The following is a 27,721-nucleotide window of genomic DNA, read 5'->3' as shown; positions in this document are numbered from 1 at the left end:
AAGTAATATGTCAATCTTTATTTATATGGCGCTTTATACAATACATTTACATTTATTCATTTAGCTGACGCTTTTTATCCAAAGCGACTTACAATTGCTATATATGTCAGAGGTCGCACGCCTCTGGAGCAACTAGGGGTTAAGTGTCTTGCTCAGGGACACATTGGTGTCTCACAGTGGATTCGAACCCGGGTCTCTCACACCAAAGGCATGTGTCTTATCCACTGCGCCACTACCACCCCTTTCAATACAGAATGTATTTACCCATAAAGTACTACTATTAATCTTTTAGGGGTAAATAAGGTATAAAGATGACCCTTGTTAGGTAAAAAGCTTGTTACCAACTTGTCATGTTGTTGGTACTGCTGCAGTGACAAGCTCTAAAGGTACATTTTGGCAAAAAAAATTCTGATAGTGTGAAGGCACAATTTTTTTAAAGCACTTTTTTTTTCTGCCAGAATGTCATGATCAGTAGAAACTTAGACTATTGCAATAGTTTAGTGTTACTTTTTGAGGGGACACATTAACCTCCCCCCCCAAAAAAAAAAAAAAAAAAAAAAAAAAAACTAACACACCTCAGAGTCATTCTGTACCATCTGCAACACCTTCTCTTTTATATGCACAGCTGATTACTGTCCCCATCACTAATGAGCTGCTGCAGTGCTATTGTTAGTGTTCAGACTGAGGACTCACTTAAGGCATTCTGCACCTCATTAACAGTAATAAGTGGTATCTGCCACCTTCTTTGTCAGCAGGGTAAGCAATCAATAGGGTCATTTCACATCATAACAGCTACCGGGGCACATTACTATCTTGTTCATGGCAGGAATAGTAGCCATTAAGAGCTGGCACAGATTAGATGAGAGGAGAAGACAGATGGAGAGAATTACATATTAAGAGACAGATCAATAAATGGATAGCAATGAAGATAATTCTACAACCGGGAAAGACAAAGAGAAGTCCCCAGTTCTTCTCTTAAGGGTGTGTAGCTGTGTGTATTGGTACGCACATGTGTGTAGTTCCATGGCCTGCTGCCCCTTGCTGTGTGGTGCCAGTTTGTTTGCACTGTGCTGTCATCACAAAACAACTCTGATCAGGGCTAATTACAGTACTGCAGAGTCCGAACAGATGCACCACACTCCTTTAATTACAGGAAACCCAGTCTTTAATATTTTATAGAAATGGTCTTAAGCCCGGAACCCCAACGAGTCTGACATTGAGGAGAGGAGATGAGCTTCGTCCCGTAAGTCAAATGCAAATGCAGGGATTCTTTTATTTTATTTTGTGTGCAGGTTTGTGTGATTCGGATTTGCATTGTTGCACAAAGACCCACTGTAGATCTGTATAAATAAACAAAAGTTGGGAAATCTAACATATCTAAAACCTTCAATCGGTAACAGAGGCACAGATGACGATTACTAGAAAGTGACAATGTGTCTATTTTTAATTAGCCATTGTGCTTTCCATGTTCAGAAATGTGTTAAACATCACTGACATCCTCAACAGCCACCCTCTCAAATATTTAGATTTAATTTGATCAGAGTGAATAAACAAACTGAAATATACAGTATATCAAATATGAGGAATGTTTCAGATGCTTACAAATGTTCCAAAGGCCTGGTTTTGGTGGGTCCAAAGGGGATGATAATGCTAAACCAAGCAGGCCCAAGGAGACAAAACATTTGATCATAAACTGGTGGGTTTCTTCCCACTAACCCATTAGCCTAACACTTCACTGCAATCATCATGGGGGAAAACAGTTGATACATTTATGCCACTTTCTTTATCTCGCTTTCCATCATTTTCTAGGCTAGACACAAAATCCCATTTAATACAAATAGCTCAATAAGCACAATTACCAACGCAGACTCAGTCAGAGAGTACAACAGTGTAACAATTATAATAATGATGTTGCTGTGGACATGTGTTAACACTCAGCTTGGCCGTAAAATCCGCAATGTGATTGCATGAGCCCAAATGCTCTCTACGCCACTCTGTTGAGATGTGAAATACTTAATGCTCTTTGATATGTAGCCTACCACCCATTAAAAATAGATGGCAATAATCATTAAAGGCATGTGAATTAATTTAATTAGCCATGCACTGCTACATGCAGCAGCATGAGGAAATGCATGCTGCAAACACAGAACGAATGATGTTGATACGGGTCAGTTTGTAGGCAGGGCCGGATTAACCGTGTGGGCATTTGGGCACATGCAAACTTTTCAATGTGTGTGTGTGTGCGTGCGTGCGTGTGTGTGTGTGTGTGTGTGTGTGTGTGTGTGTGTGTGTGTGTGTGTGTGCATGTATGTGTGTGTGTGCGTGTGTGTGTGTGCGTGTGCGTGTGCGTGTGCGTGTGCGTGTGCGTGTGTGTGTGTGCGTGCATGCGTGTGTGTGTGTGTGTGTGTGTGTGCGTGCGTGCGTGCGTGTGTGTGTGTGCGTGCATGCGTGTGTGTGTGTGTGTGTGTGTGTGTGTGTATGTACATTGAGTGGTTGGTTAGGTGGGATCATCCAACTCAACTTATTAGCAGACACAACACAAACGAGATTTCTTTCATTAAAGAAAACTAACTCCATGGTCAGAGCAGAGGAGATCATCAAGAGAACATCATAAATAAATAATTCACATACACACTGATCACATCAAAACACACCTTGGTCACTCAAACTAATTTGAAAAAGAATTAAATTTAAAATACTTTTAAATGACATCACATAATGTACTGACACTGACTGCACCTTGCCCAGTCCTTTTTCGTGACTATGACAGGGTTTGTGTACACAGTCAAGTCTTTTACTGAGTTTATGGGAAATCAGGTGCGCAGTTCATGACCCTTTTTGACCTCTATCATATTTATGGCTTCAGTAAAAAAAAAAAGTGTGTGATGATATGCAGTCTGTTTCCTCTGCTGTCCACACATACTCTCTGCATTACAGGCACCAGGGAACAAACATGAACGGAAAAGTCTAAGGCCCTCCTCCTCTTCCTATACTGGCTCAAATAAAACCTTCATTGCCATATCTGTCAACACTACCGTTTTTCCCGGGTTTCTCCCGTTTTTTAGCCCTATTTCCCAGACCCCTCCCGGTTTGTTATTTCTCCCGCGAAACTCCCGTAATTTGCATGGCCCAAACTCCTTTATGAATAATCAGAATATGTTTGCCTAATGTTGACCAGTTGCCAGATCTTGTATTAAATGCATTATAACAATGTCAACTCGTTTGTCACCTCAACCTGGCAACCTATAACCCAGTTGCGCAGTCGCGGAAAGTTTAACCCGAAAGCGAGCCGATAGGCATGGCAGGTGAAGTACAACCATGCAGGTGCACTTAACACGTGCAGTACAATTAACAGCATGAGCCTACCTCTTGCTATTCTCCAACCTGAAAACCTGATTATTATTGTACCAAACAGAAGAAGAGAAGAAGAGGAAAAGTGAGATATTATGGAGTACATTGCTTGTGGTTATTCGTCAAGGGCCATCTTTCAGAACAGAGCAATTGAAAGACAGAGAAAAATAAATATACAGTGTGATCAAGATCCTTTGTGAGTACAGTATGTCTGATGGAAACAATGTCTAAACAAAACATTTTTCCTATAATATAATATATAATCCTATCCATTCATTTAATCAAAAAATATAAACAAATTAAATTCACCTATTCTATAATGAGCATTTATTTAAGTATTTATTTAAGTATATATTAAAATGTCAGGGTGACACAATGTCATAACTGTCAAGTGTCAGTGTTTGTTTGTATTTTCATAAGTCACATGTCTTCATTTGTTCTGTTTTCCCGCCACTCATCTGTTTCCTTGGTAACCCTCATTATTAGTTCATCTGTCACACCTGTTTACCTCGTTAGGCTTGTCAGCTGTGTCTCGTTTCCCTGATCTGTTTCCCCATGTATTTAAGCCCTGTGTTTTGGCTTGTTCATTGTCTGATCTCTGTTCTACTAAGTGTGTGAACATTCTGCCTATGATTGAATTGTATTGTTAGTAAAAGTTTGCATTGGAACTTTTGATTCTCCATTGTCTTCTGCCTGCACCACACTGTGACAAGATTGGACCACCTAAAATGGATGATAGGGAATAGATGAAAATAATCATCAAAGGGCTTTTTTTCCTTTACAAAGGACTTTTACTGCCTTGCTGTCACCAGCACCCTCTGTGAGCCTGAGCACCTTGTTCCGGATTGGGGCCACATTCAACCATCCAGTTGACCTCCCACCGGCCTGGACTGGAGGGAGACCGTCATTGGTGTCTGGGGAGTGTCATGCCTTGATCTGGAACAAAGCCAGACCCAAGGCTTATTTGTGTCATGCCTGACCAGCCTGAGCTTCTTCATGTAATACCCTTGTCTTCAGCCAAGATGGCCACCTCCTGAGCCCTCAGCCTGGATGGCCGCTGCCACGCTGATTCCTGTTCCCCGTTCTGTTCTTAGACCTGTTCCTGCCCCAAGGACTGTCCATGTTCCCAGACCTGTCCCTGTTCAAGAGTCTCGTCCCGCTGAAATCGCTCTGCCTGAGTCTTCTGTTCCTGAGCCTGTAGTTGAATCTGAATCTGTTTCCGAGTCTGAACCTGAGTCTGTCCCTGAGCCAGAATCTGTTCCTGAATTCACATCCAGCCTCCCATCTGCCACCTCTCAACCCTCCTTCCGCCACTACCTGTCAGCCCCTCAGTTCCTCTAACCACCTTTGGGGAGGTGGGGTCGCTGTGGTTTTGCCAGCCTGCAGCTCCAGCCTGGTCAGTGGGTCCCCAGTCTTCGAATCCAACCTCCCCGACCAGGACTCTACCTTGGCCCGTCGATCCATCAGCTCAAACTTGGCTCCTACCTCCCGTCCTGGCTCGTTGGCTCCATCCGGGTCTCCACTTCCACCTGCTTTGCCTCGGTCAGTCGGCCCTTTCTCCTCCATGGCTCCTCCCTTTGTTGGCTCCGCCCTGGCTGCCTGCATAGCCTGCTCCACCTTGGTCCCTCCTGCCTTCTGTCTGCCTTTCACCTGCTCTTCGTCCTCCTGAGTCCCCTCCCTCCGCAGTCGGTCTATCTACGGCGTGAGGATGTGCCTACCAGGAGGGGGGAGTACTGTCATGTGTCAGTGTTTGTATTTTCATAAGTCACATGTCTTCCTTTTGTTCTGTTTTCCCACCACTCATCTCTTTCCTTGGTAACCCTCATTAGTTCATCTGTCACACCTGTTTACCTCGTTAGTCTTGTCAGCTGTGTCTCGTTTTCCTGATCTGTTCCCCATGTATTTAAGCCCTGTGTTTTGCCTTGTTCATCGTCTGATCTCAGTCCCACTAAGTGTGTGAACTTTCTGCCTGTCTGTACCTGTTTGAATTATATTGGTAGCAAAAGTTTGCATTGGAACTGTTGATTTATTCTTATGCTTGCACCACACCATGACAACGAAGCCTCATTTAAAGGAATGTCAAGAAAAAAATGCAAAGAACCTTTAATTACTCTGACATATTTTTAAGGGGGCAAGTGTTTTGCTGCTTATTAATGTTTAAACAAGGTTATGTAGACAACATAAATGTATAAATCATAGAAAGGACCCCTGTAGACACTTAATGCCAGATTTACTAAACAGGGCAAAATAGTGTGAAAGGGCAATCCCATAAAAGTGCAGATGGGAGTGGAATGTTCTGTGCATGATCTACTGATGATGTGCAAATTAAAGAACTCAGAAAAGAAATCCAGATAATTTCCATAATGACCAATGCAATCTACCAAGAGCAGTGTGAATTAGCATCGGGTTTAAGACATGTTTTTTTTTTTTTTTGGAAGGCGAATAATGAAGCAAACACCGTAACAGTAAATTGACTAAAGCAAATCTTTGTAAATCACCTTGAATGATTCATTTAAATACTCTCCTCCTATAAATGTTGTGTCTGAAATGGAAACTCCTACAAACGCATATCTAATAAGGTCAGAAGCAAAAATATCTGTCCATGTCTTTTCAGCACTAATGTAATGTAAGAAAAAAGTTTTTACTTGATGGATAGAACCCATGACAATTTAGAATGATTAAATTATTTATTTAGTTTCTTCAAAAGTGTACATTTAAAATAATTTGGTGCGTGTCTTTTACCATCGACAATTTGATCAATGACCCATTTATTAAAAACTAGTCCTGTGCAACTGAAAAAAGCATGAAATAACTTGTCTGATGGAGTAGTTTTCATCAGAAAAAGTGTTTGTGAAGGGAGGTCAGCAAGAGGTGATTTCAGTAACCTGTTTGCTTGCTAAAACTCAGCCAGTACCCTGGATTTTAATCCAGTGAATTCTCCTGACATTGTCTGCCATTTTGCATGCAGTTCTCCCCATCACACATGCTCCAACAATTGGGCCAACACACTAATAGCGGCATTTACTTTTTTCAACACACTCATATCTGTTTGTCTTGGAGTCATAGCAGAGTTTTAAAAAAAATATTCTGACCACAATGCCTCAGAATTTCAAGCCATTTAATACCAAATTCGACATGTTTCTTATAAACAAGTTAACAAAAAAAAAAAAAAAACTGTTAGGAAAACACTGTATTGGATTCATAGTCACTTCGTACTGTGAGAAAACATAAGACTAGATGTTCTAGTGATACACTGGGTAGGGAAACCTCTTAAAGCAGTAATTCCTCCCCAGCTGAACTCCCTCCTCTGGGCCGTATTTTCTCTTCATCCTCACCCTCTCCCTCCCTTGGTCCTCTCAGGTTAGGTTACAACTGCAGGAATGAGGGAGTGCAAGCGGTAACACGAGGTACCATTGGGAGCGATGGCCCTCCTGTCAGTGCTGTGCAGATAACAGGTCCATACACCCACCACAAGCCCCTTCATAATGCTCCAGCCCTCCTCAGGAACTTGCCAAAAGCAAACACCTACTCACTGTCTCATACACACTTGAACACTCTCACGCATAGTAAACACACACACACACACACAGAGAGAGAGAAAGAGAGAGCGAGACTCTCAGAAGGGGAGGGACAGAGAAGTCAGACCATAATTCTCTGTTCCTCTGTTTCTCTCCTCCTCTCTACATGTGTCTTGTCAAATTTTCTTCAGCTATTGTCACAGGGTATGTGTTTTTTCTTAAAAGTCACAGTTTAAAGAGAGTGAAATCCCTCTTAGTGACTGCCACAATCTATTAGCCTCAACTCGTACTTTTTGTTCAACCACCATTTGTTCAACCAACTGTTTTCATGTCTCTCTCTCTCTCCCATTTGAAGAGCTCAGTCAAAGGCTTCCTCTGCGGCTCTCCTGAGGCCCAGACAAGGACCTTTGACACTCTTGTGGCAATAAAACATTCATGCGACTTGGTATCTGAACACAATGCAATTTCCCTGGTTTAACCTGAAAGGAATGCACTAGTCACAACAGACTACATCATACTGCCATTAGGCCCTGCCAAGGAACTGCTTTTCTGGCTCTGCTCGGCTGCCTTTGACGGGAAAAGCACAGAAAAAAAATGGTGAAACAGAGAAAGAGACACACAAAGCCCCATACATGCTGAGTTTGCACAGGGGCCATTTCTGACTTCCTCCGGTGACTGTCTCCACCTACTGTCACACATAAAACACACCTTCACACACACATACACAACATTTACAGAGAGACGCTCACATATTCACTCCCGTACACTGATCTAGAGATTTCCAAGTCCACGTGATCCTTTGGCTGACCTCAACACCTCACAATCCTGTAATGCATGGATCTTTTCAGCAGTCACCACCCCATCTCTTTCCCACATACATGTGCAGACACTGCACATACACTCAAATACAAACATTTTCATGTAAAAACACTTTCTTTGTCATCGTATTAGCTGTGGTCCCTCTAAAGGTTATGTTTTATTAATAATAATAATAATAATAACAATAACAATAGTATAATCAAAAATTTTACAGCTGAAAGAAAATGTTTTTATTCTGCAAAGTTACTGTACATATTTTTCGGGCTGCTTTTGGAGAGTACCTCTTCCCTGAATGGTGTTTCTCTATTAGTGCTATAAGGCTCTAGATTGGTGCTTTATTGAGTGTTTTATGGGAACTGTGGACAGAGCAAGCGGTATCAACCTTTCAGAGTCTAATCACACGACACACTGGGGAAATGCTGTGTGGAAGGAGGGTCACTCTACCACTGAAGAAAGAGAAGAACGCAAAACACAAAGAAAGAGTGAAAGAGAGAGATAGAAGACGAGACAACTAATGCCAGCAAGCACTAGTTACTGTGTACACATGTACTGTATATATGTGTATGTGTGCAGAGGTCAGCAGATGGAGGGTATTTAGGCTAAGTTCATATCCAAAAACAAACTGTCTCCTGCACACACAGTCACTTCATCTACAGAGAGTAGTGGGTCACCAGAACATCTGCACCTCTTGGAAAAGGTGTGAATAAGGTCAAGACAGAGCAGTCAAGTCAGTGAAGCCTTTGACAGAAACAGAAATACATCTGATATGTCATATCACACTTCATTAAAGCGGAGAAATTTGCTGTATTCTGTAAAAAGTTGTAACATGCAATTGTCACCTTAAAGAATGATTTCTACCTGATTGCATATTTATATTGATTCAACAATATTAAATAACATTTTTGATTTGAATAAAACCTGTTCATTTAGATGTTACCATTTTTTAAGTGAAGTTTGGTCCACTCATGTCGTAATTACCATAACAATTCTAAACTGTAAAAAGTCTTCACATGCTTGTAGAACGTAATTAAAAAGTGTAAACTCATATTTTTCCAAGAGCGACCACTTGTACCACATGGCCACTGTACCACCTGATCACTGAAGACTGTGCAGGATTTTTTTTCCACTTGAAGTGGCGCTGTGCAGACCGATCAGTGAAATCAAAGTACCGCAAGAGCGAATCGGTCCTTCCGTTGACAACTTATGCAACTTCCACTTTCAAGCCCCAGAAAGGTAGCAAAGACATTATTAAAGTATTACATGTAACTCCAGTGGTTTAACCTCAATTTTACAGAGCGAAGAGAATGCTTTGTTTGCACAAAAAAACATAATTTTTCACTTTATTTACAAAATCTTAATCTCAAAAGCACGTTTACACAACAAAGTCTGCTCTCGCATCAACATAGCACGAATGCATTGCGTTGTGGTGCTCTCGTGAATGCAATCAAGAGATGCGCGGATCACGGTTATATTGTCTGCGGACACGTACCTTGGACAATCCGTGGGTTGGGCGGGCCAAGTAATAAAAAATAACATTCCAATTAATTGCGGATGGATGAGAGATAAATCGTTATAATGTGTTGCTATCAATAAAGACTGAGCTCTCACTTCATGGTAAAACGCAAAGAACTTGCATCACTCTTTTACTTTTGGTTTCAAAAACAACGTTTATCTCTTCAGGGAAAACCAATCAAGGAAAATGTATGCCTAGAGCACCTCCTAGTGGTCATTATATAAAACACAAAGGGAAAAAATCCTACATGAGAAATTGCTCAATAACTTAACAGCTTTAACTAAAAATATACAAAAGCTTAACAAAAATGATTCTGATAAGAGTGTTTTCCAACATAATGATGGAAATTGTAACGTGTTTAAAGCTTAATTTTTCATCAGGCTCTAATTTGCAGACTCTAAACTACGTAGTTGCGGGGTCCACTTGTTTAAGCAGCAATGGAGGCAAAACAGATCCGGAAGAAATTTCAAAAAAGAGAATTAAAGACAAAACAAAAGGATGGAAAGAAAAGTACAGTGTGGGAGCATTTTAGTAAAGTAGTTAACCAGAATGAATCAAGTGCTGGGTATGTGATATGGTGTGAAGCGCTGTATATGAGAATAATCAAATAAAGCCTATATCCAGCCTTTGCTTGGGCTGAACGTATTTCATTTCTTGCATGTGTTTGAGAAGTTACAGTTACGGAAACAGTGACATTCCAATTTAAGTTTGAAGAGAGTAAAGCCTATGTTTAGGCTATTAAGGAAATGCAATTTACCAAAGAAGAACTTTTACTGTAAATAAATGTTAATTTAAAAGCAGTCCACTTCAGTGTAATACGATATCACGCTTAACACTTAGAATTAGAATAACTATAATGTGGCGATCAGGTGCGGATATCTAAATCAGATAAAATCATAGGTCCGGGTGGGTGGCGGGTGGATGATTTATTTGTAACAGCGGATTCGGTTGACGTTAGAGCTGATCTGCGCATCTCTTAACGTGCGAGTCTGCTGCTTTTGATGCGGGTCCCTTCACAAAGTTTTGCTTAGGGCCCCCAGAAGCGTAGGACTGGCACTGACTATTCCACCTTTTAGGAAAATGGTTATGTTGAACATCACATGACATAAGTCATATGTGACCCTGGACCACAAAACCAGTCACATTGGTCAATTTTTTAAAATTGAGATGTATACATCATCTGAAAGCTGAATAAATAAGCTTTTTATTGATGTATGGTTTGTAAGGATATGATAATATTTGGTCGAGATACAACTATTTGAAAATCTGGAATCTGAGGGCAGAAAAAAATCGAAACATTGAGAAAATCGCCTTTAAAGTTGTCCATTAGTGTACGCGATTGTGCTGCATTCACTCACAAAAATCAATGTTTTATATATTTACAGTAGGAAATTTACAACATATCTTCATGGAACTTGATCTATACTTAATATCCTCATGATTTTTGCCATAAAATAAAATTTGATAATTTTGACCCATACACCGTATTGTTGGCTATTGCCACAAATATACCCGTGCGACTTATGACTGGTTTTGTGATCCAGGGTCACATATTCAAAGTCCAAGCCACGCTTGGCACAGTCTCTAAGCTGAGGGGTTGACAGGAAGCAAACCCCACCCCCAACTCAAAATGTTCAGATTATGCCCTGCTAGTAACTCATCAGCAAATATATATGCTGTGGCCTGTGTATACACTAATAATATTTGAATGCAGTTGTGAACTTAGCTGAACTGAGCTCATGGTAAATCTATTGCCACTGTGTGTGGCCTGACACAGTCTGGATATGACTCAGCCACTCTCTCCAAGGGAACCTTGAGAACTGCTTATGGAACACTTTGGCTACCTAATAAAAATGTGGACTCTCAGAGCAGCCAAAATCCTATTCTGACTGACTACAGCTGACACAGATTCCACTAGATCCTGGCATAACAGATACTGGCCAGGTTTACGCTGAGTTAGTCTTAATTATTCCCCCAGTTTCATCCCATTACTGTAGAGGGACTTTAAAGGGAAGAACTCCATCTAAATTTGATGGACTCAACATGGTCATGTACTACAATACACAAGTGATTTTTTATTTATTTTTTTCTCCCCAAGAGATTGTGTAAGTGTTTGTGTGGGTGTGGTTGTGTGTCATCAAGACAAAGAGAAGCTAAGTTTGCTATGGGTCACAGCTGAGGTGTGTCTGCAATATGTGTGTGTGTATAAGAGAGAGAATTAACAAGAGTTAAAGAAAGAGCGTGTGTGGCCTGACAGAGAGAGAGAGAGAGAGAGAGAGAGAGCAAAAGAGGGGCTGAGGGGAAATGGGAAAGAGTTGTTAAGGAGAAAATGAGCCCACGGCAGCACAACAGTGAGCGGGCGGTGGCAGCTGGCGTACTGTGCTAATTCAGCACTTTAACAAATCAATGCCACTTGACAAGTACTTTCCCAACACATCACGTTCAGAAAGCCTCTCTGTGTGCATGTTTGGATGTACACACAAATCTTTCAAAAAGAGTTATAGTGTTTTAGCGGGAGCTAATTCTGTCATTATTTCCTCACCCTCAAGTCATTTCAAACCTGTGTGTTGTAATTTTCTAAAGAATACACAAAGATAAATTTTAAAGAATGTACCTCCTTTCCCTACCATGGCATGAAAAAGAAAAGTTGACATAAAAGTGTGATAAATGTAGTCCTGGGTAGTCTTGTATTGTATGTCCATCCAGGAACAGACAGAACTATTTGTAATTTTTAAAGTACTTTATTGGCATGATTGTGTTTACACAAAACAAGTAATGACAAAAATGTATTTGGCTCCAATCAACTGTCTTTGCCCAGTAACACCTGAGAGGTTTTTTTTTTTTTTTTTTTTTTTTTTTTTTTTTCACCTATTTTCATTTACTAAAGTGAATATGAAGTAAAAATGTCCCCTTCCATTGTAGCTCTCTTCTTCTTTTCTCCTTCTTTCTAGTCTACAGATCTTTTGACTGAAATTGGGGACAAAAGAAGCGAAGTGGGGTCACGGTCATCTGCCTATCATGTGTTTTTGTTCTTTATTCCCTCATTCAGACTTCAGCTAAAAAAAAGCCACAAGGTGTCTATATTTCTATAGACTGCATAGTTGTTGTTGTTGTTGTTGTTTTTTTATGCATGTAGCATGACGTTATGTTATGTTATGTTATGTTATGTTATGTTATGTTATGTTATGTTATGTTATGTTATGTTATGTTATGTTATGTTATGTTATGTTATATGTCAGCAGCTGTAGGAACTAATAACACACACAAGACCTTTATCAATACTCGTATCTATTCAATTTTAAAACAAGAACATGTTCACTCTTGTCTGTATGATCAGAGAATGTAGCTCATGCTGTTTCCTTCTAGTAACAAATGTAGCCAGAGGACTTTTTCAGGTCTAAGGCACGTTAGGCTGTGTGAATTAGCTGTGCGCTGAAATTCAAAAATGCATTAACATTTATTCTACACAGCCAAAGAAAGACCATAGAATGCACCTTTAAAAAAAAGCATGCCTCTGCTTCTCAATGATGATAATAAAGCCATTAAGACTAATTATACAAGGGGCATTAAAATGCATCATTTCACTGTCTTTACAAGTACACCGGCCTATAAGAATAAGTCGTGGTAATGAAACAATAGCTTATCAATTTAATAAGAAATAGATTATCATGCGTTTTCTCTAGAATTAACATTTTCAAAGGATTTACATTTAAATAAATTTCATAGCTCTATACTGTACGCCAACCATTATAATGTGCTTGTTTTTATTTTCCTATTTAAATTCATTTCAATTAAGTCTCCTTAGTTATGAATTATTTTATTTATTTTTTTTGGCCAAAATTACAGGAAAAACAGAGCGCGTTGAAAATTTAATGTGATGCACTCACTGCCTCAGTCAGATGTGGTCGTTCTAATGACAAAAAAAAACACGACATTCGCTGGTCAAGACCTTCATTTGAGCTTGATTTTGGTAAAATATTATTAATGACAAATGCAAGTATATGATCATATATAAAGCCACAATGTCAACTTGTCAAATACAGTGTTTTTTTCCATTTCCTAAAAGTAGTGGTTTTGGTCATACCAGGGGCCCTGTGTGTGTGTAGTATGTGCATAGTTCGTTTTAAGAAATCAAATGAAATGATACACAACACAAATGAAAACATACTTTTATGTCACAGAATTCCTTCTCAAGTCATTTGTCTAGACTTAGGGACAAGTCAGCGAAGTTGCATCCCAGGCAGAGAGAGAGATAGAGAGAGTCCATTCTCAATCCTCCCTACTGCCCGTGAGGTGATTACACTCGTCTTTTCCCCAAAGTAAACCGCCCATTCTTATCGCTGCAGTACAGTTAATCCTGCCTCTCTGTCCCTCAGGGGTGTCAGAGAGGTGGGGAGGGGAAATGCTGGAAGGAGAACACATTTGCCACTTGTCTATGACACATAATACCCGAGGTCCTTCAGGCAATCAACTTTTACCTCACATGTATTTGCTCATCTGAAGACCCCTGCTGGCTCAACTGCTAGTAAAAGGGGGAAGGGGGAGGGGTCACAGGAGAGACAACCTAAATTAACACTTGACATTCAATACGGTCAGGGCCTTAATTGGCCAGAGCCTTCCTTAGAAAGCAATTTTCTATTCCCCAAACTACCTCAGGAGTGTCGTGCATGAAATGAGGTTGAGGGGGAGTATGTATGCGTCTGTGTGCACATGCATTCATGGCACAATGGACACAGCGTGTTTGGTGGCCTGATGGTCCTTCCTCACTCTAATGAGAGAAGATCAAATATTGGTACGCGATCTAAGTTGAACTGGGATGGGAGCTGTGTGTACCACACACACACACAGCTCCCATGCTTGCTTTTTTATTCTTTGTGAGTTATGACAATTGTCTGGTGACCACAAAATGCCAGGAGCAACCTCTGGGCACTTTATTTTATGTGCTCACTCTTCTCTAAACAACACACACATGCACACACCCGCATGAACACAGACAGACGCGCATAGTCTTTTCAGCCATCACTTCACAGAGGATACCGTTACCGGTGATGCTATTAACGCTTTCAACCTGAAAGGAATTACCCTTCCTTTAGCTGATCAGACAGCATTTTAAACTTTTAAATGCATCCTCTATCTGTAATCCCCTCTTTGCCATGGGTATTATCAATTGACTTTAAGACCAGATAATGTTCTTCTCCCACACATATGCTCCTGGAAATAGAGTTTCACTTCACATGATTATAAACCCTACTCCTTGAATCGTGTAATATTTGTTGAATGGGTGAAAATCAATAGTGCTGAAATAACAGAAGGCTTGCCTACTGCTAACTGCCCATGTACATCTCGCGCAACGTGAGAAGGATTTATCAGCGCGGGTCGATGCGATGCGAAGAGCAACCCACTCCCTAAGCAAATTGGGATTCACATGCTAGACTGTCCTAATATATAAAATATTTAAATATTCTTTTTGATATCACTGGTCACTCGCAAAAACAGCCCAAATCCTCTTTTGCGCTTGAAAACGGAGGCATTATGAGCATCTCCACTCTGCTACAATCAGCAGCTCATGATAAGGACAGGGAACTCTGACCCCTTTGGTTGCCTAGATACACTGGCCACTTCATTTGGAGTCTATCACAAGAGCAAATGAGTTTGTTTGAGCTTTAATTGACACCATGGATTGGAGAGAAGGAAGAGCAGTACCGCTCAATATATGACAATAAACCCACCGTAAATCACATCTGGGAACATGCACTGTGACATTTAGTGCATTTTATGGTATTTGATTATATAACATGCACACTTGTATATGCTCAAAAAACAAAAAACAAAAAAGTGGTCTTGTGAATTCATAATAAAATGGAACCCTTATAATCCTCAATGACCAAAAAATAAATAAAAAATGTCATCCCTGGTTTGGGTGATTTTTAAAATGATCATAAAATCATGTAATTTCTAATAAACAATTTCGGCATACATGAGAGAAGTATGTGGGAAAAACCTATTTGTAGACTTTCTAACACACAGCATGTGTGCGGAGTGGAGTGATCCTGAGATATGCCTCATGAACGTCCAAGCCTGTGTGTTTCCACAATCTGAGCAGCATCAGTTCCAAGCAAAGCAAAAAAAAAAGAAAAAACATTTTCCCTCAAGCCTAGAGCTACAACACATACTCGCACACAAGATTTTGATATAAAATACGCCTCCGGTTGATTGCAGTTGTGGTTGATGACAGCACCAGCCCTCATATACATAATCACACACACACACACACACACACACACACACACACACACACACACACACACACACACACACACACACACACACACACACACACACACACACACACACACACACACACACACACACACACACACACACACATACGTCAACCTTTTGTACAAATGCTGGTCATAATTTATGGGTTAAACGCAGAAAACACTGATAAAACAAAAGCATTTCACAGTTAATATAACTTTTGCAATATTTTATGCATGCAGCAAAAGATCAAACAAATGTACGGTATGCTTTCTCAGTAAATCTCTTTTGATACAGAACATGGTGGTTGGGGGGGGGGGGGGGGCATTTTGTCTCATTTCTATAAATCATTGGCCTCAGACCGTGTTTGCATTGTAAATAAAAATAGATTATACTTCTTGAAAATCTAATTTGTGATTTTTTTTTATTCATTTTCAAATATTTTTATAAAGTAACAAATTAATTATTAAATGAAAATAGTTCCTTGCATTGAATTAAAATATTTGTTTTATAAAAAATATACGTTTTATTTCCTTCAAAAATGTGATCATTGTCAATCCATGGAATGTATTCAAACTAAATAGAATTATATTTTTTATAAATAGATTTTACACCTGGCATTAGTCTTTGGGAACTCAAATCACAGAACACAAAATATTGTCAATCCAACCGCTAGAAAAGCATTTCTTCTTTGCATCAGTATTGCCATTTTTATATGACTTGGACTGAATGCTTTACTTCCCCATGCTCAACAACACCAGTGTAGTGTCACTAATGAGGAAAACCACTGTGAGTAACTGAAATTACTGTCATTATCTGCGGACATATGTAACTATAACAGTAATAATGGTGGAAGGTAGTAGTAATAATAATAATAATGGTAAATCAGCCACAACATTAGATGAAATTATGGTGACACAGTCAAACCACACAGCAAAATTGAAAATGAGAGACTCTTTCCTGCAAAAGGGGAGTGTGATTTTCTTGTCTGTGTATTGTTGATGGTAGAAATTGCCCTCTTAGCTGTTTAAGATGAGGTAGACTAACAGCTTAAAAATAGCGGCCTCTGAATGTGCCAGTGGCATTGGCAACAATCCAGCAAAGAAGAAGAAGAAGGGAAAAAAAAGAAAACAGGAAGCAAAGAAACAGAAGTCATGCCCTCATTTCATGGCCCATGTTCCCATTACAGTGTCATCAATATGCAGAGTTTTTCCAAATATTGTAGCCTTACTTGTTGTTCATTATCCCAAAACAGTTGTGTAACAGGTTTGCGTATTTTAGTTTTCATAAAATTTTGCCTTAATAATATCAGAGGTTATTTGAAACCTTTGAATTTACCTGGATTTCTGCATAAATTTGCCAAAATGATTTACATATATTTAAACACACTGAGTTAATTTCTGTACAGACAGGATTTGCGACATAATCAATCACTAGGGGTGCTGACATTTGATTGGATTTAAATCACCACAAGGTTCTCACACCTGTTAAATGTGTTAAAAGTGATAATAAAATCATGTGAGAGCCTGAAGAGCATAATTTTTCAGGATCTCAGGTGGTGTAAAGTTGAAATGTGAGACTGACTGCAGCGTCCCAGAGTTAAAGTTGAAGCCCAGCGGTAAAGTGAAAACACTCAGCGGGCTTTGAGGTCTGACTGTCTGATTTGAATGACCTTTACGGAAGGGCAGGTGTTTTCTGGATTGGACGTGGCATAACTCTGCACCAGTGAAGGTCTCAGAGGACTTGATAACTGACTCCAGTGATTCTAACTGATTCTTGTTAAAGCAAATCATAATGGAACCTCTTACCGGCATTCCGGGACAAAGGCTTTCAGGCACAGACTGCACCGGCAGCAGTACTAAGGTTAGAAGGAAATCTGAATATTGTCTCTGTTGATCTGATGTTTTTTCTTATTCAGTACTGAGAAATGCAGTATGAGCAGTAAAATCAAGATAAAGCTAAATCTCTGATTCCAATTTTTGATTTATGTAGTAAATTGCATACACAGGTCTTTATATCATTGTTCGACTAAAAAAAAATTGTAGAATCTTTTTATGAGTTTTAATGTATTCATAAAATAAAATATAACTGCTGTACAGAACATCCCCCCAATCCATAAAAAAAGGAAAATAAATGATTATGTCATCATATAATTCCAACATATTCTTTCTTTCTTTTTTAAGCGTGTGGTCTCTGTGTTCATAACGCAGCCATCTTTAAACTCCTAAACTAGGTTATACCTCTCCACTCTCTTATATAATTTAGGAACTGAGATCAAGTCTTAAGACTAATGAACATTTATGCATATTCTTAATTGTAAAAAATAAAATAAAAAGATAAAATTGATGGAAAAAAACAAATTGCGTCATTCTTAGAATTTTGCCAAGGGTCTATATGTGTTCTATTGAATAGGTGTGTAAAAAAATAAAACAAATAAAAAATACTATAAAAACTCTACAGCAACATTTTACATTTACATACATTCACAACAAATAACTGCAAGTTTTGTGTAACGTGTTATTTTCTCTTATACATACAATGTTTATGCAAATTTCTGAGAGGCTAATTTTATTTTTACATGGAGGTAGTGCTTGTCTCATCTCTGGGAACACTGTCCCCCAGGTCTCGCGTATCAGATCTCTCTGTCTCTAGCTGAGGTCTGAGAGGCCTCTCTCTCTTTCTCTCAGATCTCTGAGGTCTGAAGGGCAGCTGGTGCATTCTGATTGTGTCAGGCGCTCGGGGAACTAACAAGACGCAGAATGATGGTAATGTCCCCTCATTACCGCCACGCCGGGGGTGGTGACATCCTGACTCTAAGACTATTGAAACAGCAGTTTCCCTTTTAACCAGGACTTCCCTTCAGTTCAGAAAAATGGGGTCTAAAAAAAAGAAAAACTTTTCAGAGCATTGACTAGCTTGACAAGGACCAAAAATACACCGAACAAAATGGTAACATCTAAATTAACTGGTTAATTATATTGGTCAAAGATATTATTTAATACCACAGAATCAACCTAAATACATACATTTATACCAACAAAAATATGTGTATGGGTTAAATCAGTTTAACTATTTAAGACTAGCTCTTTAAGGGAACAATTGCATGTCAACAATTTGTATAGTGCACTATAACATTAGACAGACAACCAAGTGAACTTGTTTCTTTATAAAATGAAGCATATATAGATGTCTGCTTCATTACAATTCCTCAGTTAAGAGGTTAACAAGTTGTTTTACATTCACAACCTCACATATGAATTCTGCTTATGTAAAAGAGGAAATCACTGCAACAAAATGTGTCACTATTTAAATAATTATGAATTCTTGTAATACAAGTATTCAATAGTTTTTGAAGTGTCTTATAGCCAAGTCAACAATTTAATCTGCATTTACCCACGGGAAAGCATGACTACCTTTCAACGCTCATCGTCCTGATAAGAGCAGAGCAGATGGTCTCATATTTTTATCGTGTCTATGTCCATGGCATTGACCCCATCTGTGTGTCGCCACAGAGAGCGCAACATCACCTCTCCTCTCCTGTGCAACGCTGGAGACAGTATTGCTCCGTTTTCTGACACTCCAGAAATATATTCCAGAATGAACATGTGAGTGGCCGTGTCGCCCCTGAGGACAGACAGAGAGCAGAGAAGAGGCACTGCACGAGCATGTGAGTGATGTGCCCAGTGTCAGCTATTGATCATAGCCCAAGGAACACACAGATCTCAAACACCTACTCATATCCACTCGTTGCTCTAGAGAATAAAGGAAAGATAGCAACCAAATCTTTAGTGAGGCTGAATGAAAATCTTAACTGGATCGATTTGTGTGCTTTTCAGTGTGGGACTGGGGAGGGGAGGGGGGGGCTTGTCCCCATTGTGAAGTGCTGATGAATCTGCCTCCAAACTGGCTGCAAGCCAGTATCACAGAAGAGTGAATTTCTCTACTCACGAGGGACCACTTCTCCTTCCCCAAAAACAACCCGCTTATGTCCCACACTTTCACTAGCTCTCTCTCTTCATCTTGCGCTTCCTCTTTTTGCTTTTAAATATTTAAGATTAACAAAATAAAAATAAAACAAATAAACAGCATTTTGAGGATAAATACATTTTAAAATATCTAGAAATTGTAGTTTAAGCTGGTAAAATATCTAAATTTAAGAAATCTTTTTTTGCGAAAACAATAGCAGAGTGTAGTGATATTTCTCATGAGCATTTTAGTTTAATATTCTAACATTGCTTTGTAAACAGTGAAATTTAGGGAATTAAATCATGAATATTAAAACTAATTTAACACAGAAACCGCTATAAACAACGTTTATTAAAAGCCATAACTGTAGAATATTGATACACTAATTATGTAATCACTTAAATGGAATGAGAAATACTGAATATCTTTTTTTTTTTCCAGGGAAGAAAAAATAATAGTTCCATCAACTCGCATTGACAGTAGGGATGTAGGCAGAGGTGTAGGCAGCACAATAATGTATCGCTTGTGTACATGACAAACACACATTCACACACACTCAAAGAGTACAGAAATCTCGTATACAGTCGCCAAACATCTCTCTGCCTTTTCTCTCTCATCTACTGATCACCTCTACATGCACCTTTTTGTAACTCTTGACTTCCAGAGTAAAACACGCCAGCAAGCACTCTCGCTTTACAACAAAAACAGAGAAAAAGTTTATCACTTTCTCTCTGATCCTCTCCCCACCCTCTCTGCTTCCTCCACATTCCAGTTTCTCCTTGAAAACATTAAGAGGCTGTCTGTCGGGGAAAGCGAGAGGAATTAGGAAAGAAAGCATCCCTGAGCCAGGTGAGATTACTCCCCTCAACTGAGTCCATTACTTAACAGGGTCAGTAGTTAGAGGAGCCAGATCCGTTCAGCACAAAGACCCCTGAACCAGCAGCCTCTCTTCTGTACAGTGGCGCAATAACTCGGTGTGCTGACTCCAAAGATGGTCTTTGAAATTAAACTCCCCTCTTTAGTTGCTGTTTTACACAATAAAACTCCCTATTTATTTATTTATTTTCCAACATATTGTATATGTTCAACTTGCCTTGGTTTTGACAATGACCCTGCGACAGGCATCTTCCTGTCACCAAAGGTTGAAACAGTCACGCTTCCTGTGACTGCTCCATCTTAGTCAGCACTAGCTGCACCGATCGTGTTGGCACTGCCCTGGGCTCTGCTCTATCTGCCGAGAAAAGATGGTGGGTGTCTCCCTAACCACATATCCTCTTTCACTCTCCTCTCCTCTCCTCTTCTCCACTCCACCCTTCTCTTTCTCTCAACCAAGGCCAGCCAAGAGTCGTTTCATCTCGCACCCACACACACATGCAGCACAGAGAGGGAAAAAAGGAAAACAGACACTTCACTATAATCACATGTACACAAGCTCCTGTCCATACACGCACAGATACACCTGATCCCCCCCCCCCCCCCCCCCCCCCAAAAAAAAAGAAAGAAAGAAAGAAAGAAAGAAAGAAAGAAAGAAAGAAAGAAAGAAAGAAAGAAAGAAGATGCACGGATATACAACAAACACATCTGTACAGAAGATCGCAAAATGAACTGAGCTTCAAATCAATAAATATTAGAATTTATTTTTATTTTTTTTTGTTGAAATTTTTTTTAATAAATGTCGTTCATTTGCAAAGTCTGAAAGGGGTCTTTTTTATTTGTTTATTTGTTACATTAGAGAAGATGTTTAATAAATAAATAAATAAGAGAGCTCCCAAACCGCATTCAACAAATTATTATTGTAGGATTTGTTCCTAACTGTGATCTCAAAATACATGAGAACATACAATATAAATGTTCTTTAACATTTACAATAGTTACTAAATTAAATTAAAGCAACTGTATAATCGGACGAATCGAACACAATCGGGCATCTTTTTTTAAAGGCTGTTTTTCCTTTAATATGTTTCTAATTACTTTCACTATAAGTTTCTGTTTAACAGTCGTGTCGCACCCGCAACCGGAAGATTTTTAGTTTTTACATCTTTCAGTCAAGGTCTAAAAATGTCAAAATTCCACATTCCTTATTTAAGATTAAAGAAATGCCTTAATTCCTTATTTAAGATTTTTTTTTTACGTTTTGGTGTGGCGATTAAATTAATGTGCAAACAAGACTGGAGATTTCAGCTAACCGTTTTGCGGAAAATCTGTAATTTTCAGTGTCATTCGTTTTCAAAATAATAATAATACTAATAATAATAATAATAAAGAATAGAACATCAATAATAACAATAATGTATTTGCCGTTGCAGTTTTATTTTACGTTATTTAGGCTTAATCGAAAACTTCTAGAAGGTATTTCTGCAAAATCACCTACAATATAAAGTAATGTTACATTTATATTAATAAAAAAAAAAAAGGGGCATTTGTGGAATATATAACGGGGGAAACAAGTGGTTCAGACATGAGAGGGTTCAGACATGAGAGGATGCTGAGAAGCCTCAGAGAGAGTGATGAAGTTCGCCTGCACCACAGCCTCTCAGAGTTTCCGCGGGAGAAAAGATCAGATTCAGCACCTGAAAAAGGTTTGCGATGTGAACTGATCACAGCCCTGTTTCAGCAACGCGTGTCAAAAGAATCACATCAAATGAAGAACCTTTAAGTGCTCGTTCGTAGTGCATCCGATTAGTCAAGATTGAGCAATTAGAACCCATTAATAACCAAACCCACATTAACAAATATAGGCTACTGCATAAAATAAACCCCAGCACAGGGATCCAGGATCCAGAATATGTGTTTATGTGAGTTTGATATTAATATCGACAATTGAACGTAGTCAACGGTATCATTTGTGGAAATGCACAGGTGTACCTTTACCTTTAATACATTTTTTTTTATTTATTTTTTTTAAATAACGGATCGGATTTTAATTGGTGATTAAGATGTCGTGATCTTCTTGTTAACAGTAGCCTACAGATAAAGCTGAAATTAATTTAGGACGCAGAAATGTAGGTTAAACTACACGCTCGAAAAGGCTTGCAGCCGCTCTTTAGAAAAAATATACACATTTGGAAAAATACATATTTGAGGGGGAAAAAACGTATTCGTAATGCATTTTAAGAAAAGAGAACATAAAAAAAATATCAGTGTCAAACTAGTTTCTTGCCATCTGTGAGAGCAGCATCATATTTTATTATTGATTATGAACAGGATTATGATATTATTTTTTGACATTTCTCTAAAAATCTTTCTTTGAGATTCATAACTCAAAAAGGATCGGATGCACATAATTTGCATTATGATATTTGTTTAAGCAGCGCAATTGCATCTGAAGAGCTGAGACAATGTTGTCCTGACAAAATAACTGATAGCAGCCAGATTACACTGTCGTTAGCCTAATGTCCATTACATAAGACACTCTCTTAATAAAATAATTATATCCAACGATTATTGAGTGATTTAGAGTCGAATTCAAACAAACTGCATTTGAATTATGTCACTCATATTTTATGTCAAGGATAAACGGTTTAAACACGTTTCTATAACAAACGTTCAAAGGCGCGTCATAATACAAGAATGCAAATCACTTTATTTGGAGAATTTTACATTGTTATTAAACGCGTAAGGTCCATTCAGAATGTCCTTCAACTTGCCATAAGTAAGAACCCTTCCATGCTTCATAGTGTTTTCGTGAATGATTGAAGCGCAGGACTGAATCCACCTGCGCCGGAGCTCCGATGCGCCAAACAGCTAAACGCGCGTCTGAATAGTATCATTCAAATCTTTATTCTCACTCAGATTCTAAATTTCTAAGTCAACTGGAACCGCGCAGACAAAATGTATTAGCCTTTCAATAATAAATAACATATAATTTGTTAGAGAAATACATAGTTTAAACTAAACGAACATAAATAAATATATAATTTCAAATAAACTGATTACTCATATTTTTTTACGGTGTTCAATTTTAACCGATACGCATCTCAGTTTTGCATATAAAGAGAGCTTATCGAGTATAAAAATGAAAGAAAAAAAAAGTTCGTGAGGAATCTGGAAAAATATGTGGATGGACCCCCATTGTTGGCCAAAGGGAGTCCAGGGGCCTGCGATCGTATCAGCGTGTGCATGGCACAGAGAAACCAGCCCTGATGATTAATGTTCTGCTCACCATCTCTCCCTCCACAGACCCCGATCCCCCTCCCTTAACATTCTGTCCTGATAAAAGCATTCAGCACAGGAACTTTACAATAACTACACACAATGTTAAAGAGCTGTAGATATTACATATCTAGCTAGGGAAATCGGAAGTACTTTTACAAGTTGACGGTGTTAAGAACTCCAGAAACAAACAGATGAAGTCAATTAGATGTGTGCCACAGCCTGATCTACAAAGGGTCACCAAAACAAAACCTCCCAGTCCAGACTGACCGAACGCATATTATTCACTAATGCAATTAATAAAACTAATTTCTCTTCAACGCTCAGAAACTTTAAAACGAAAGCTGCAATTTGTGACAACGGGCATCAGCCACTAAACCACTCAAAGAAGTTAAGCAAAACATAGTTTACACAGTAGCCAGCATTAAAATCTCTGACACCAACCAAAACATTTTTTACATTCACATTCATACGCTAAAAAAATCTAATAAAAATCATGCTCACGCTCAAACACACACTTAACAGCTGCACAGAGATGAAGCAGACACAGTGTCACACTGAGCGAGAGGGACAGCATCCCACTGACCTGCTGGGACATTCTGAAAAGGAGGTTGCTGTCAGTGCTCTGCTGTGTCCATGTCCCCATGAAGCCCGGCTCGGCGCTGGCCGGTCTGGTGCTGAACTGCATGGAGCTTTCTCCTTCTCCTCCTCCTCCCCCTGCACCGCTGCTGCTGCTCCTGCTGCTGGCTCTGGCCGTGGACTCGCGTGCCCTCTCTCGATCTTGTTCTCTCCACACCACACCGCCTCTCACATCCAACTCTGTCTCCTCAGACTGCCGGCAGAGAAGAGGGGGAAGGGGGGTGGACGGGGAGCCGGAGAGAAAAGTAAGAGAAGGTGGAGGTTCAAAGAGGCAAAGGGTGACTGCTCTGTTCTTTTTTCTGTTCTGTCCTATTCTTGCTCTCTTTTTTCTCTTTCTTTCTTTCTTTTCGTTTTCTCTCTCTCTTTGCTATCTTTTCTTGAGAGAGGGGTGAAAGTGGAGGGTCTTGCCTGCCAGTAGCAGGAAGAGTGTGTTGAGTTAATTCAGGAGCAGGGCTGCACAATGCATATTTCCTCTGGGGCATGTGGTGGTAGAGGGCAGGATGAGCGGAGTGTCGGAAGTAAGGAGGGAGGAAGAGAGGGATGGGGGTGTGAATTGAAGTGAAGTGAAGGAAGGAGAGAAAAAAAGGGGGATGGCAGAAAAATGGAGGAGGAGATGGTGAAGGAGAGTAGTTTTTTTTTTTTGTCTGAACCCCCCACACACACACTTTTTTTTTTTTTTTTTTTTGTCAGTCAAGCTGTGTATGGGCTGTCCTCCAAACATACACGGACATATACACGGACATATACACATACACACATTCCAAACAGAAATCAATCGTAGAGCAAACTCAGTCACCCGTAACCTGCCCTTTGAACCCCTCGCACACCTCTACAAGCACAAAAACACCACTTATATTTTGCACTAAAAATACACTTTCACTCCTTGCAGGTCTATGCTCTTGTAATCAAAACCAACTATTTTATCACTGCAAATAGTACTCTTAAAAAGTTTCATTCAAAAAGAAAACCAAAATGACTTTAAAACTATTTTTCCAAGAGGCGAAGACAAATCGTCCCTCCCTTCTCCCCAAAAGGTGCCCTTTCTCACCAGCGTGTGCAGCGTGGTTTTCCTTCCAGCTGTGTGGAGATCAGGTGTTGGAGTGTGTCAGTTCCAAAGCAGCCCCTCCTCTCTCTCTCTTTCTCTTTCTCCTTCCCTGTCTTTCTTTCTTCAGGCCCCCTTCTCGCCTTCAGAGATGCCTGTCCTCAGTTTCCAGACTAACTCCAGCTAGAGCTGTGTCAGTGTGCATGTGCGTGCAGCCGTGAGTACATGTGTGTTGTTGTGAGGTAGAGCATGTGTGTGTCGGGCCGCAGCACGTCTGAGTTAACTGCTCCTCTCTTCTTGCTGGCACTCAATGACACGGCTCTCTCTCTCCTTCACTGATCTGCTTTCCCACTGAGAGGAGAGAGAGAGAGAGAGAGAGCAGGAGGGGAAAGGGTTGTCCCTGTCTTATTACCAGCTCTCCATGCCTGATGCTTCTTCACTCCAGACCTCAGTGGGATTGAGCCACTCTCTAATACATGCACTCTCACACACGCACACACACACACACACACACACACACACACACACACACACACACACACACACACACACACACACACACACACACACACACACACACACACACACACACACACACACACACACACACACACACACACACACACACACACACACACACACACAAAACTGGCCCATCCACACAACTATTCCAAGCAAATAATGCATTTGTCAATACAATTGGACAAGCTCCAACTTCTATAATAACCTCAATGCTAAACGAAAAGACATTTCTCAGCCTTCCAATTGCCCTTTATTTTATTTTTCTTTATTTCGTTTTTATTCTTGACAGCCAGTAAACAAACAATGTGTAAAACATCACTTTTTTAAAAAGCATTTAAAAAATAAATAAATGTATTAATAAGTATTTATATTGCATCACTTATGTATTGTGTCTCCACGTCTACTTTCACACCGGCTGGATTTAAAGCAGAATGTGTCACTAAAACCACACTAGAGCCAGGTATTTTAAGGTGGTCACACAACCATTTAATTTTTATTACAAAGTCTGATTCCTTTGTCTGTTTTTTTTTTCTCCCCTCGTATTAAACAGCTCTAGCTAATGGTTCTATGCAATCATTCCACGCCCCCCCCACACACACACAAAAAAAAACTCCCCCTGTGAATGCGCGCACACACACACCGTCTTGTGGAGTAGTGCGGCAGAGCACATAATCATACATACTCTCCCACTCACAAACACACACACACACACACACACACATGCAGGGAAACCTCGAGTGGATGCTTTCAGATTTTAATTAAGAAAAAAATGAGGAAGAGGCTCCATTTTTGCCAAATTGGTCCCCGCAGCAGACAGTCTCACAAAGGTGGGGAAGAGAAAGAAAGCCCTAACATATGCACTTACAATAAGTGGCGGCATCTCTTCCTCATTGTACATGCCAAAACATTTTATATGAGAAATGTGTTGTGTAATGAAGCTATTTTTTGTTATTATTGTGTGTTTTTCCCCTCATACTTTTTTTCTTCCAGCACTTCTCCTGACGTCAGCTGTTCAAATTATAGTCTTTGACAATGCGAGTATGTCTGAAGAAGATGTCACCGTGATCTCCCTTCTATGAGACAGAAAGAAAGGGAATTAACTTTTCTCCCTTTCGCTACATTAAATGGCTTCTCGTATGTAGAAAGCCACTTGAAATTTTGTGGCAATTTAAAGGAGACAGCTGTTACTGTCCGTTAAAAGCCTCTGTACAGCACTAATGACAGCTCTGGCTAACCTTTACCTGAGTAATCTGCACAGCATTTTGTCTGATCAAATTGTGTCGTCTTCTTCTTCTTCTTTTAGATTGAATAAAAAAGGCAAGAGGAATGGTGGCAGCTGCAATGAGAACTTAATATGCTGTTTTGTTTCTTTTCCTCACCTTCTCTCTCTTTCTCTCTCTCTCAAGCAAAGAGTGCCTCCACAGTAACCAAAGACGTAAAGACCGTACATCTTTACAAGCAAATGGACACTAATGAGAGATGCTTAGAGCCCATTGTCACACACTTGTCCCCTCCATTTCATCTGTTCTCATAGACATTTTCTTGCTTAGTTCTAAATTGCCATGAATTGTTGTTTCTGAAAACAACACAGGCATTAATGTGTAGTAAGAATGCCTTTTAAAAACATGTTAAATTTTTTTTTATAATAATTCTACCATTTATATATTCAATAACTCTAAATTCCAAGGAAATTGTTTCTTTATTTAGTCTCTATGGTCACATCTCCCATCTCAAATTCTTTTCCCCTCTTCAGTTTTCTTTCTCTCTTGAATGTGCTGGTCTCTTGATTTTCCAAGTGCAACCGAGTGTTTCAAGTCAAGCTGGCAGATCAGCTTCTGACCTCCCTATTAACAGTTGTTATTTGTGAGAGGTTTGAGAGGACTCTGACAATATCCCTTTCCCTTTTTGCTTGTTGTCCTTTTCTTTCAGTTTGTCCCG

At 39.6% G+C, this 27,721-nt stretch overlaps 1 protein-coding gene across 2 annotated transcripts in view; it reads right to left on the bottom strand.

Annotated features, from left to right (window-relative positions):
- bnc2 (basonuclin zinc finger protein 2) overlaps positions 1-27,721 on the bottom strand; it is a 266,661-nt gene that overhangs the window by 145,885 nt on the left and 93,055 nt on the right. The window contains exons 2-3 of one of the 2 annotated variants that reach the window (XM_082165632.1): positions 25,268-25,612; positions 24,167-24,412 (exon numbers count right to left, since the gene is read on the bottom strand). In XM_082165632.1, coding sequence (XP_082021758.1) covers positions 24,167-24,268 — 102 coding nt within the window. In that variant the 5' untranslated portion in view covers positions 24,269-24,412; positions 25,268-25,612. The remainder of the gene's footprint in view (positions 1-24,166; positions 24,413-25,267; positions 25,613-27,721) is intronic. The other variant, XM_082165631.1, reaches the window with a different exon arrangement.

The sequence above is a fragment of the Leuciscus leuciscus genome (genome assembly GCF_965113295.1).
Source record: "Leuciscus leuciscus genome assembly, chromosome: 3".
Lineage (NCBI taxonomy): Eukaryota > Metazoa > Chordata > Actinopteri > Cypriniformes > Leuciscidae > Leuciscus > Leuciscus leuciscus.
The sequence above is the reverse complement of the archived record's forward strand: the minus strand, read 5'-3'. Positions and strand labels throughout refer to the sequence as shown.